The sequence below is a fragment of the Mus musculus genome, chromosome 8, assembly GCF_000001635.26.
Source record: "Mus musculus strain C57BL/6J chromosome 8, GRCm38.p6 C57BL/6J".
Taxonomy (NCBI): Eukaryota; Metazoa; Chordata; class Mammalia; order Rodentia; family Muridae; genus Mus; species Mus musculus.
This window is the reverse complement of record NC_000074.6, coordinates 128,994,660-129,008,431: the sequence shown is the minus strand read 5'-3', so window position 1 is coordinate 129,008,431 and position 13,772 is coordinate 128,994,660. Positions and strand designations below refer to the sequence as shown.

Below are 13,772 nucleotides of genomic sequence, written 5' to 3'. Positions count from 1 at the left end.
ACATTTCAAATGTTATCCCCATTCCACATATTTCCTCTAGAACTCCCCATCCCATTCCCCCTCCCCCTGCCTCTATGTGGGTGCTCCCCCTCCCACCCACCCACTTACACTGGGGAATCAGGCCTTCAAAGGACCAAGGGCCTCTCCTTCTATGATGCCAGACAATGCTATCCTCTGTTAATTATGCAGCTGGAGCCATGAGTCCCTTCATGTGTTCTCTTTGATTGGTGGTTTAGTCCCTGGGAGCTCTGGGAGGCGGTCTGGTTGGTTGACATTGTTGTTCTTCCTATGGGGTTGCAAACCCCTTCAGCTCCTTCAGTCCTTTCTCTAACTCCTCCATTGGGGTCTCCATCCTCAGTCCAGTGGTTGGCTGTGAGCATTCACTTCTGTATTTGTCAGGCTCTGGCAGAGCCTCTCAGGCAATAACTATAACAGGGTCCTATCAGCAAGCACTTCTTGGTATCTGCAATAGTGTCTGGGTTCGGTGTCTGTAAATGGAATGGATTCCCAGGTGGGACAGTCTCTGGATGGCTTTTCCTTCAGTCTCTGCTCCACACTTTGCCCCTGTATTTCCTTTAGACAAGAGCCATTGTGGGTTAAAAATTTGGAGATGTTTAGGTAGTCACATACCCAACCAGGGGTTTTGCCTAACCTCTGGATATGGACTCTTCAGGTTTTCCCTCCTCTTTGTTGGGCATTTCAACTAATCTCATGCCTGTTGGGTTCAGAGACCCACTTGCTTTCTTGGCACCTGGGACTTGCTGGTGGCTACCTCCCAGTTCCCCATCCCCCATTGTTATACACCTCTATTCAAATTCCTGTCCATCTGTATACCATCCCTGTCTCCTCCCTTACCTGATTCTGCCCTCCTTTCCCCACTCCCTGTCCTCTCCCTCCAAAGTTCCTCCCACCCTCTACCTCCTCTGAGGATTTTGTTCCCCCTTATAAGATGGACTGAACCATCTACATTTTGGTCTGCCATCTTCTTGAGCTTCATGTGGTCTGTGAATTGTATCTTGGGTATTTTGAACTTCTGGGCTAATATCCACTTACCTTTCAGTGTATACCATGTGTGTTCTTTTGTGAGTAGGTTACCTCATTCAGGATCCATTTTTCATTTCTAGTTCCATCCATTTTCCTAAGAACTTCATGAATTCATTGTTTTTAATAGCTGTGCAGTCCTCCATTGTGTAAATGCATCACATTTTCTGTATCCATTTTGTTCTTGAAGGACATCCCAGTTCTTTTCAGCTTCTGGCTATTGTAAATAAGGAGGCTATGAACATAGTAGAGCATGTATCCTTGTTATTTGCTGGAGCATCTTTTGGGTATATGCCCAGGAGTGATATATAGTTGGGTCCTCAGGTAGTACTATGTCCAATTTTCTGAGGAACTGCTAGACTGATTTCCAGAGTGGTTGCACCAGCTTGCAATCCCACTAACAATGGAGGAGTGTTCCTCTTTCTCCACATCCTCGCCAGCATCTGCTGTCACCTGAATTTTTGATCTTAGCCATTCTGACTGGTGTAAGGGGGAGTCTCAGGGTTGTTTTGATTTGCATTTCCCTGATGAGTAAGGATGTTGATCATTTCTTTAGGTGCTTCTTTGCCATTTGATATTCCTCAATTGAGAATTCTTTGTTTACCAGTGTACCCCATTTTTAATAGGGTTATTTGGTTCTTTGGAGTCTAACTTCTTAAGTTCTTTGTATATATTAGATATTAGCCCTCTATTGAATATAGGATTGATAAAGATCTTTTCCTAATCTGTTGATTGCCACTTTGTCCTATTGACAGTGTCCTTTTTCTTACAGAAGCTTTGCGATTTTATGAGGTCCCATTTGCAATTCTTGATCTTAGAGCATAAGTCACTGGTGTTCTGTACAGGAAAATTTCCCCTCTGCCAGTGTGTTTGAGAGTCTTCCCCACTTTCTCTTGTATTAGTCTTGGGGTATCTGGTCCTAGTTCCACTTGGACTTGAGCTTTGTACAAGGAGATAAATATGAATTGATGTGCATTCTTCAAAATGCTTACTTCTTTTTATTGTTTTTTTTGGTTATTGTTTCTTTTTACTGTATATAATTATTTATTTTTAAAAATTAAGTCAAATAAATTATTTGAGGGATTTGATTCCTTTGCTGTCCATCCAGGTCACCAGAAGATTTGAGGATTTCTTCAATTTATTTTAGGGACCCTTCAAGTTATCTTTAAACCATTCATTTTAAGGTAGGGTTCACTTGTGTCACCCAAACATCTCTGAAGGGTTAGGGTTAGGTATTGGATGGATCACAGGGCCCCCAGTGGAGGAGCTAGAGAAAGTACCCAAGGAGCTGAAGGGATCTGCAATCCTATAGGTGGAACAACAATATGAACTAACCAATACCCCCTCCACCCCCCCCCCCACGCCCCGGAGCTTGTGTCTCTAGCTGCATATGAATCTGAAGATGGCATAGTCGGCCATAATTGGAAAGAGAAGCCCATTGGTCATGCAAACTTTATATGCCTCAGTACAGGGGAACACCAGGGCCAAGAAGTGGGAGTGGGTGGGGGAGTGTGTGGGGAACTTTTGGGATAACATTGGAAATGTAAATGAAATAAATACCCAATTAAACAAAACAGAACAAAACAAAACAAAACAAAACAAAACAAAATGCTGACCTCTAGTTGAACCAGCACCAGGTGTTAAAAATGCTATCTTTTTTCCCACTGGATGGTTTTAGCTTCTTTTTCAAAGATCAAGTGACCATAGGTGTGTGGGTTCATTTCTGGGTCTTCAATTCTATTCCATTGATCTACCTGCCTGTCTCTGTACCAATATCATGCAATTTTTATCACTACTGCTCTGTAATACAGCTTCATGTCAGGGATGGTGATTCCCCCAGAAGTTTTTTTATTGTTGACAATAGTTTTTGATATCATGGGTTTTTGGTTATTCTAAATGAATTTGTACATTGCTTTTTCTGATTCTATGAAGAATTGAGTTGGAATTTTGATGGGGATTGCATTGAATCTGTAGACTGCTTTCAGCAAGATGACCATTTTCACTATATTAATTCTGGCAGAATTCCGTGAGCATGGGAGATCTTTCCATTTTCTGAGATCTTCAATTTCTTTCTTCAGGGATTGGACAATGTTGTCATACAGATCTTTCATTTGCATGGTTAGAGTCACACTGAAGGATTTTATATTGTTTGTGACAATCGTGAAGGTTGTCATTTCCCTAACTTCTTTCTCAGACTTTTTATCCTTTGGGTAGAGGAAGGCTAATGGTTTGGTTTGTTTTTCTTTTTTTTGAGTTAAATTTGTATCCAGTCATGTTGCCAAAGTTGTTTATTAGCATTACGAGTTCTCTGGTGGAATTTTTGGGATCACTTATGTATATTATTATATCATCTGCAAATAGTGACATTTTGACTTCTTCCTTTCCAATTTGAATCTTTTTGAACTCCTTTTGTTGTCTAATTGTTCTGGCTAGGACTTCCAGTAGCATATTGATTAGGTAAGGAGAAAATGAGCAAGCAGCCTTGTCTAGTCCCTGATTTTAGTGGGATTGTTTCAAGATTCTCTCAATTTAGTTTGATGTTGGCTACTTGTTTGCTGTATATAGCTTTTACCATGTTTAGGTATGGGCCTTGAATTCCTGATCTTTCCAAGACTTTAACCATGAAGAGGTGTTGAATTGCATCAAATGCTTTCTCAGCATCTAATGAGATGATCATGTGTTTTTTATTTTTTCTTTGAGTTTGTTTATGTAGTGGATTACGTTGATGGAATTCTGTATATTGAACCATCCCTGCATCTCTGAGATGAAGCCTACTTGATCACAGTAAATGATCACTTTGATGTTTTTCTTGGATTTGGTTTGCAAGAATTTTATTGAGTATGTCTGTATTGATATTCATAAGGGTAATTGGTCTGAGGTTCTCTTCTTTTGTGTCTCTTTCTTTGGGTCACTTAGGTATACGTGTATTTGTGGCTTCATAGAACAAATTGGGTAGTGTTCCTTCTCTTTCTATTTTGTGGAATAGTTTGAAGAGTATTGATGTTAGGTCTTTTTTTGAAGGTCTGATAGAATTCTGCACTAAACTTATCTGGTCCTGGGCTTTTTTGGTTGGGAGACTTTTAATGACTGCTTCTATTGCATAAGGACTAGTAGGACTGTTTAGATGGTTTATCTGATTTAACTTTGGCACCTGGTAATTGTCTAGAAAATTGTGCGTTTCATCCAGATTTTCCATTTTGTTGAGTATAGGCTTTTGTAGTGGGATCTGATAATTTTTTTTAACTTCCTCGGTTTCTGTTGTTATGTCTCCCTTTTCATTTCTTATTTTGTTAATTTTGATACTCTCTCTGTGTCCTCTGGTTAGTCTGGCTAAGGGTTTATCTATCTTGTTTTTCTCAAAGAGTCAGCTCCTGGCTTTGTTGGTTCTTTTTATAGTTCTTTATGTTTCTACTTGATTGATTTCTGCCCTGAGTTTGACTATTTCCTGCAATATATGTTCTTCTTGTGTGTATTTGCTTCTTTTTGTTCTCGAGCTTTCAGGTGTGTTGTCAAGCTGTTAGTGTATGCTTTCTCCAGTTTCTTTTTTGAGGCACTCAGAGCTATAAGTTTTCCTTTTAGCTCTGCTTTCAGTGTGTCCTATAAGTGTTGTTATGATGTGCCTTCATTTTCATCAAATTTTAAAAAGTCTTTAATTTCTTTATTTCTTCCTTGACCAAGTTATCATGGAAGTTGCTTTGCTTCCATGTGTATGTGAGCTTTCTGTTCTTTTGGTTGTTGTTGTTGTTGAAGACCTGCCTAAGTCCGTGGTGATCTGAAAGGATGCCTGGGATTATTTCAATCTCCTTATATCTGTTAAAGCCTGGTATCATGAAGTGCTGAAAAGAAGGTATATTCTATTGTTTTAGGATGAAATGTTCTATAGATATTTGTTAAAACCATTAGGTTCATAACTTCTGTTCATTTTACTGTGTCGCTGTTTAGTTTCTATTTCCATGACCTGCCATTGATGAGAGTGTTGCGAAGTCTCGCACTATTATAATGTGAGGTGGAATGTGTGTTTTGACCCTTAGTATAAAGCTTCTTTTATGATTATCGCTGCCCTTGCATTAGGAACATAGATGGTCAGAATTGAGAGTTCATTTTAGTAGATTTTTCCTTTGATGTGTATGAAGTATCCTTCCTTATCTTTTTTGGTAACTTTAGGTGGAAATTCGAATTTATTTGATATTAGAATGACTACTTCAGCTTGTTTCTTGGGACTGTTTGCTTGGAATTTTTTTTCTAGTCTTTTATTTGGAGGTAGTGTCTGTTTTTATCACTGAGGTGCACTTACTGTATGCAGCAAATTGCTGTGTTCTGGTTTATGTATCCAGTCTGTTAGTCTATGTCTTTTTATTGGGGAATTAAGTCAACTGATGTTAAGAGATATTAAGGAAAAGTGATTGTTGTTTCCTGTTATTTTTGTTGTTGAAGGCAGAATTATATTTGTGTGGCTATCTTCTTTTGGGTTTGTTGAAAGAAGATTACTTTTTTGCTTCTTCTAGGGTATAGTTTCAGTCCTTGTGTTGGAGTTTTCCATCAACTACCCTTTGTAGTGTTGGATTTGTGGAAAGATATTGTATAAATTTGGTTTTGTCATGGAATATCTTGGTTTCTCCTTTTATGGTAATTGAGAGTTTTGCTGGGTATAGTAGTCTGGGCTGGCATTTATGTTCTCTTAGGGTCTATATAACATCTGTCCAGGATCTTCTGGCTTTCATAGTCTCTGGGGAGAAGTCTGGTATAATTCTAGTAGGTCTGGCTTTATATTTACTTGACCTTTTTCTCTTACTGCTTTTAATATTCTTTGTTTAGTGCATTAGGTGTTTTGATTATTATGTGATGGGAGGAATTTCTTTTCTGGTCCATTCTATTTGGAGTTCTATAGGCTTCTTGAATGTTCATGGGCATCTCTTTCTTTAGGTTAAGGACGTTTTCTTCTATAATTTTGTTGAAGATATTTATTGGCCCTCTAAGTTGGTTATCATTGCTCTCTTCTATAGCTATTATCCTTAGATTTGGTATTATCATTGTGTCCTAAATTTCTTGAATGTTTTGGATTAAGAGTTATTTTGCATTTTGCATTTTCTTTGACTGTTGTGTCAATGTTTTCTATGGTATCTTCTGCACCTGATATTCTCTCTTCTATCTTGTGTATTCTGTTAGTGATGCTTTGACTGCTGCTCTGCTTCCTAAGTTTCCTTTTCCCCCCTTTGTCCTTCTTTTCTTTTTAATTGGATATTTTCTTTATTTACATTTTAAATGTTTTCCCCTTTTGAGGTCTTCCCTCCAGAAACCCCCTATCCCACCCTCCCTCCTGATCTCTTTCCTAAGCTTTTTATCTCCAGCGTTGTCTCCCTTTGTGATTTCTTTATTGTGTCTATTACCATTTTTAGATCCTGGATGGTCTTCATCAATTCCTTCACCTGTTTGGTTGTATTCTCCTGTAATTCTTTAAGGGAGTTATTTATGACTGTCTTAAAGTCCTCTATCATCATCATGATATGCAATTTTAAATCCAAGTCTGGCTTTTCCAGTGTGGGTTATCCAGGACTTGCTATGGTGGGAGAACTGGGTTCTGATGATGCCAAGTAGCTTTGGTTTCTATTGCTTAGGTTCTTGTGCTTGCCTCTTGCCACCTGGTTATCTCTGGTGTTAGTTTTCTTGGTGTCTCTAACTGTAGTTTGTCCCTCCTGTGGGCCTGTGTGCCCATAATCTTAGGTCTGTTAGCACTACTGGGAGACTAGCTCTCTCCTGGTGGTAGTGGGGTGCAGAGAGCTGTGATCTTAGGTGTGTCAGTACCCCTGGGTGACCAGTTCTCTCTGGTTGTGGAGATCTGTGCCACAGGGCTAGCTCTGGGGCATTGATGGAAACTGAAGAGATCCTGTCCCTGGATGTTTTGAGGTTCCTGTGCCCTGTGGGCTCCTGGTGGGTTCCTCTTTGGACAGTTAGTGGAACAAAAGTGGTAGTCTCACCTGGCAACTTAGGAGTGATAACACTCTTGGGAGACTAGCTTTCTTCAGGCAGGATTTAGGTACAGAGGGCTATGGGACAACCTTAGCTTCAGGGCACAGATCACAAGGTATTTTTCTAGTAACTCCTGGGAGACCTGTAACTACTTTATGATAAAGGCATTAGTATATGTAAGTTTTAACAGATAAAGAACCTGGAGCTGAGAGAGGCACAAAAGGTGGCTCTAGGCCACATAATTACAGGTTTGGAGCAGGCTGTCTCACTCTCAGGGTTGTGCTGTTAGCACTACACCAAATGATAATATACTAGCAGTTTCTACTGATTTGTTTTTGTAATTTTAGTTCTAAGTTTTATTGGTGTACTTAATTATATTCTTGGAATATACAACTTATAGAATTTGTACTTTTTACTATAGGATGACATTTGCCTTAACACTGAGTGAAAGATAAATGATATGCTAACTTTTATTTCACAAACTTCATATGTCTAGTCTATAGATCCTTGAGCATTTAACTTAACCCTGAATATATATGAAGATATGTTTTCTTAACAGGGATAAAGAGATAATGGCAGAAACATTGAAACATTATGGACTTATGGAAAAGCAGATTGAAGGTGATATTTTATAAATCCTTAAACTTTATAGTTTCATAAACATATATATATATATATATACATATATATATATATATATATATTTAAATTTAACTTACATCCCTTCAATATGTCCCTTGTTACTTGTTGCTTCTCCTGGCCATGTGCTCACGGTCCATCTCCTATCATGGTGGCTTCTCCCTTTTGTGTGTGCTTTCTTCCTCTCTTTTCTCTATCTGCCATCCTGAATCAGGTAACTGAAAACCCACTTACCTCTATCTACTTCCCAATCACAGGCCTTAGCCTTTTGTTGAGCAATTAACTTAAGAAGCAAGGTTATATACTACCACTTGAAGTATGTGAGGCTCTTCTTGTGGGCCACCAAATCTTGTGGACAAGTTTTTAGCATTTGGATACACAACAGCACAGACCAACCTCGACACAGTCATTTCACATATATAGTGCACATGCAAGCAAAAAACTCAAACACATAAAATAAAAAGAAATATTCTTTTTTATTAGATTATTATTTTCTTTATTTACATATCAAATGCTACTCCCTTTCCTAGTTTCCCCTCCAAAAACCCCCTATCCCTTCCCCTAATCCCCTGCTCACCAACCCCCTCACTCCTGCTTTCTATCCCTTTCAGTCCCCTATACTGGGGCATATAACTTTCAAAGGACTAAGGGCTTCTCCTCCCATTGATGACCAACTAGGCCATCCTCTGCTACACATGCAGCTAGAACCATGAATCACACCATATGTTTTCTTTGGCTGGTGGCTATTCCCAGGGAGCTCTGGGGACACTGGTGAGTTCATATTGTTGTTCCTCCTATGGAGCTTGCAAATGCTTTCAGATCCTTGGTTCCTTTCTCTAGTACCTTCACTGGGGACCCTGTGCTACATCCAATAGATAGCTGTGAGCATCCACTTCTGCTTTTTTCAGGCACTGGCAGAGCCTATCAGGAGACAGCTATATCAGGCTCCTGTCAGCAAGCTCTTGTTGGCATTCACGATAGTGTCTGGGTGTTTATGGTATGGATGCTCAGGTGGTGCAGTCTCTGGATGGTCATTCCTTCAGTCTCTGCTACACACTTTGTTTCTGTAATGCATCCCATGGGTATTTTGTTCCCCCTTCTAAGAAGTATTGGAGTATCCACTCTTTGGTTTTCCTTCTTCTTGAGTTTCATGTGGTTTGTGAATTTTATCTTGGTTGTTCTGAGCATCTAGGCTAATGTCTACTTATCAATGAGTGCATATCATGTGTGTTATATTGTGATTGGGTTACCTCACTCAGGATGATATCCTCCAGATCCATCCATTTGTCTAAGAATTTCATAAATTCATTGTTTTTAATAGGTGAGTAGTATTTTATTGAGTAAATTACCACATTTTCTGTATCCATTCTTCTGTTGAGGGACATCTGGGTTCTTTCCAGATTCTGGCAATTATAAATAAGGCTGTTATGAACATAGTGGAGCATGTGTCCTTACTACATGTTGGAGCATCTTCTGGGTATATGCCCAGGAGTGGTATTGCTGGGTCCTCAGGTAGTACTATGTCCAGTGTTCTGAGGAACTGCCAAACTGATTTCCAGAGTGTTTGCACCAGCTTGCAATACCACCAGCAATGAAGGAGTGTTCCTCTTCCTTCACATCCTCACCAGCATCTGCTATCACCTGAGTTTTTGATCTTAGCCATTCTGACTGGTGTAAGGGGGAATCTCAGGGTTGTTTTGATTTGTAGTTCCCTGATGACTAAGGATGTTGAACATTTCTTTAGGTGCTTCTCAGCCATTCAGTATTCCTTGGTTGAGAATTCTTTGTATAGCTCTGTATTCCATTTTTTAATAGGGTTATTTGGTTTTCTGGAATCTAACTTCTTGAGTTCCTTGTATATATTGCATATTAGCCCTCTATTGAGCTTTGGGTTTGGTAAATATCTTTTTCCAATCTGTTGGTTGCCTTTTTGCCTTATTGACAGTGCCCTTTGCCGTATACAAGCTTTGCAATTCTATGAGGTCCCATTGGTCAATTCTTGATCTTAAGGTACAAGCCATAGGTGTTCTATTCAGGAAGTTTTCCTCTGTGCCCATATTTCTCGTCTGTTTAAGTGCCTCTGGTTTTATGTGGTCCTTGATCCACTTAGACTTGAACTTTGTACAAGGAGATAAGAATGGATCAATTTACATTTTTCTACATGCTAACTACCAGTTGAGCCAACAATATTTGTTGAAAATGCTGTACTTTTTCCAGTGGATGGTTTTAGCTCCTTTGTCAAAGATCAAGTGACCATAGGTGTGTGGGTTCATTTCTGGGTCTTCAATTCTATTTCATTGATATAACTGTCTGTTACCCTACCAGTACCATGAAGTTTTTAGTTACAATTGCTGTGTAGTACTGCTTGAAGTCAGAGATGGTGTTTCCACTAGAGGTTCTTTTATTGAGAATAGTTTTTGCTATCCTAGGTTTTTTGTTATTCCAGACGAATTTGCAAATTGCCCTTTCTAACTCAGTGAAGAATTGAGTTGGAATTTTGTTGGGGATTGCATTAAATCTGTAGATTGCTTTCCACAAATGGTCATTTTTACTATATTAATCCTGCCAATCCATAAGCATGGGAGATCTTTCCACATTCTGAGAGCTTCTTTAATTTCTTTCTTTAGAGACTTGAAGTTCTTAACATACAGACCTTTTACTTGCTTAGTTAAGACTCACACCAAGGTCTTTATTATTATTTGTGACTATTGTGAAGGGTGTTGTTTCCCTAATTTCTTTCTCAGCCTGTTTATCCTTTGTGTAGAGAAAGGCCACTGGTTTCTTTGAGTTAATTTTATATTCAGCAACTTCACTGAAGTTGTTATTCAGGTTTAGGAGGTTTCTGGTGTAATTTTTGGGGTCACTTATGTATACTATCCTATCATCTGCAAATAGTGATATTTTGATTTCTTCCTTTCCAATTTGTATCCCTTTGAGCTCCTTTTGTTGTCTAATTGCTCTGGCTAGGACTTCAAGTACTATATTGAATAGGTAGGGAGAAAGTGGGCAGCCTTGTCTAGTCCCTGATTTTAGTGGGATTTCTTCCAGCTTCTCTCCATTTACTTTGATGTTGGCTACTGGTTTGCTGTATATTGCTTTTATAATGTTTAGGTATGGACCTTGAATTCCTGATCTTTCCAAGACTTTTATCATGAATGGGTGTTTGATTTTGTCAAACGCTTTCTCAGCATCTAATGAGATGATCATGTGGTTTTTGTCTTTGAGTTTGTTTTTATATTGGATTACTTTGATCGATTTCTGTATATTGAACCAGCCCTTCATCCCTTGGATGAAGCCTACTTGATCATAATGGATGATTGTTTTGATGTGTTCTTGGATTTGGTTTGCAAGAATTTTATTGAATATTTTTGCATCAATATTCATAAGGGAAATTGATCTGAAGTTCTCTTTCTTTGTTGGGTCTTTGCGTGGTTTAAGTGTCAGCATATTTGTGGCTTCATAGAACCAATTGGGTAGGGTACCTTCTGTTTCTATTTTATGGAATAGTTTGAGGAGTATTGGTATTAGGTCTTCTTTGAAGGTCTGAGAGAACTCTGCACTAAACTCATCTCATCCTGGGTTTTTTTGGGGGGTTGGGAGACTAATATTGACTGTTTTATTTCTTTAGGGTATATAGGGCTGTTTAGAATGTTAATCTGATCTTGATTTAATTTTGGGACTTGGTATCTGTCTAGAAAATTTTCCGTTTCATCCAGGTTTTCCACTTTTGTTGAATATAGGCTTTTGTAGTAGGATCTGATGATTTTTTGGATTTCATGGGTTTCTGTTGTTATGTCTCCCTTTTCATTTCTGATTTTGTCAATTGGAATACTGTCCCTGTTCCCTCTAGTTAGTGTGTGTGGTTAAGTGTTTATCCATTTTGTTGATTTTCTCAAAAAACCATTTCCTGGTTTGGTTGATTTTTTTTTTTGTATAGTTTTGTTTGTTTGTTTGTTTGTTTCCACTTGCTTGATTTCAGCCCTGAGTTTGATTATTTCCTGCTGTTTACTCCTCTTGGGTGAATTTGCTTCTTTTTGTTCTAGAGATGTCAGCTGTGCTTTCAGGCTGCTAGTGTATGTTCTCTCCAGTTTCTTTTTGGAGGCCTGAGTTTTCTTCTTAGGACTGCTGTCATTGTATCGCTATAGATTTGTGTATATTGTGGCTTCATTTTCATTAACTCTAAAAAGTCTTTAATTTCTTTATTTTTTTCCTTGCTCAAGTTATCATTGAATAGCGTGTTGTTCAACTTCTATGTATATGTGGGCTTTCTTTTACTTATGTTTTTATTGAAGATCAGCATCGGTGATCTGATAGGATGTATGGGATTATTTCAATCTTCTTGTGACCAATTATGTGGTCAGTTTTGGAGAAGGTACCATGATTTCTCAAAAAAACATTTCCTGGTTTGGTTGATTTTTTTGTATAGTTTTTTGTTTGTTTGTTTGTTTGTTTCCATTTGCTTGATTTCAGCCCTGAGTTTGAGATGTCAGCTGTGCTTTCAGGCTGGTAGTGTATGTTCTCTCCAGTTTCTTTTTGGAGGCCTGAGTTTTCTTCTTAGGACTGCTGTCATTGTATCCCTATAGATTTGTGTATATTGTGGCTTCATTTTCACTTAACTCTAAAAAGTCTCATATATGTGGGCTTTCTTTTATTTATGTTTTTATTGAAGATCAGCATCGGTGATCTGATAGGATGTATGGGATTATTTCAATCTTCTTGTGACCAATTATGTGGATGTTGGTCTTCTGTTTTAGGATAAAATGTTCTATAGATATCTGTTAAATCTATTTGTTTCATAAATTCTGTTAGTTTCACTGTGTCTCTGTTTATTTTCTGTTTCCATGATCTGTCCATTGATGAGAATGGAGTGTTGAAATCTCCCACTATTATTGTGTGTGGTGTAATGTGTGCTTTGAGCTTTACTAAAGTTTCTTTAATGAATGCGGCTGCCCTTGCATTTGGAGCATAGATATTCAGAATTGAGAGTTCGTCTTGGTAGATTTTACCTCTGATGAGTATGAAGTGTCCCTCCTTATCTTTTTTGATAACTTTAGGCTGAAAGTGAATTTTATTTGATATTATAATGGCTACTCTATATTGTTTCCTGGGACTGTTTGCTTGGAAATTTTTTTCTAGTCTTTTATTTGGAGGTAGTGTCTGTTTTTATTACTGTGGTGCACTTACTGTATGCAGCAAATTGCTGTGTTCTGGTTTATGTATCCAGTCTGTTAGTCTATGTCTTTTTATTGGGGAATTAAGTCAACTGATGTTAAGAGATATTAAGGAAAAGTGATTGTTGTTTCCTGTTATTTTTGTTGTTGAAGGCAGAATTATATTTGTGTGGCTATCTTCTTTTGGGTTTGTTGAAAGATTACTTTCTTGCTTCTTCTAGGGTATAGTTTCAGTCCTTGTGTTGGAGTTTTCCATCAACTACCCTTTGTAGTGTTGGATTTGTGGAAAGATATTGTATAAATTTGGTTTTGTCATGGAATATCTTGGTTTCTCCTTTTATGGTAATTGAGAGTTTTGCTGGGTATAGTAGTCTGGGCTGGCATTTATGTTCTCTTAGGGTCTGTATAACATCTGTCCAGGATCTTCTGGCTTTCATAGTCTCTGGGGAGAAGTCTGGTATAATTCTAGTAGGTCTGGCTTTATATTTACTTGACCTTTTTCTCTTACTGCTTTTAATATTCTTTCTTTGTTTAGTGTATTAGGTGTTTTGATTATGTGATGGGAGGAGTTTCTTTTCTGGTCCATTCTATTTAGAGTTCTACAGGCTTCTTGTATGTTCATGGGCATCTCTTCATTTAGGTTAGGGAAGTTTTCTATAATTTTTTTCAAGATATTTATTGGCCCTTTAAGTTGAAAATCTTCATTGTTATCTATATCTATTATCCTTAGGTTGTTCTTCATATTGTGTCCTGGATTTCCTGGTTGTTTTGAGTTAGGAGCTTTCTACATTTTGCATTTTCTTTGATTGTTGTGTCCATGTTTTCTATTGAATCTTCTGCCCCTGAGATTCTCTCTTCTACCTCTTGCATTCTGTTGGTGATGCTTGCATATATGATTCCTGATCTCTTCCCTAGGTTTTCTATATACAGAGTTATCTCCCTTTGTTATTTCTT

At 38.1% G+C, this 13,772-nt stretch overlaps 1 protein-coding gene across 1 annotated transcript in view; it reads left to right on the top strand.

The window, feature by feature from the left end:
- Positions 1–13,772, top strand: part of Ccdc7a (coiled-coil domain containing 7A) — an 85,474-nt gene that overhangs the window by 57,061 nt on the left and 14,641 nt on the right. The window contains exon 9 of the mRNA NM_029061.3: positions 7,568–7,629. Coding sequence (NP_083337.1) covers positions 7,568–7,629 — 62 coding nt within the window. The remainder of the gene's footprint in view (positions 1–7,567; positions 7,630–13,772) is intronic.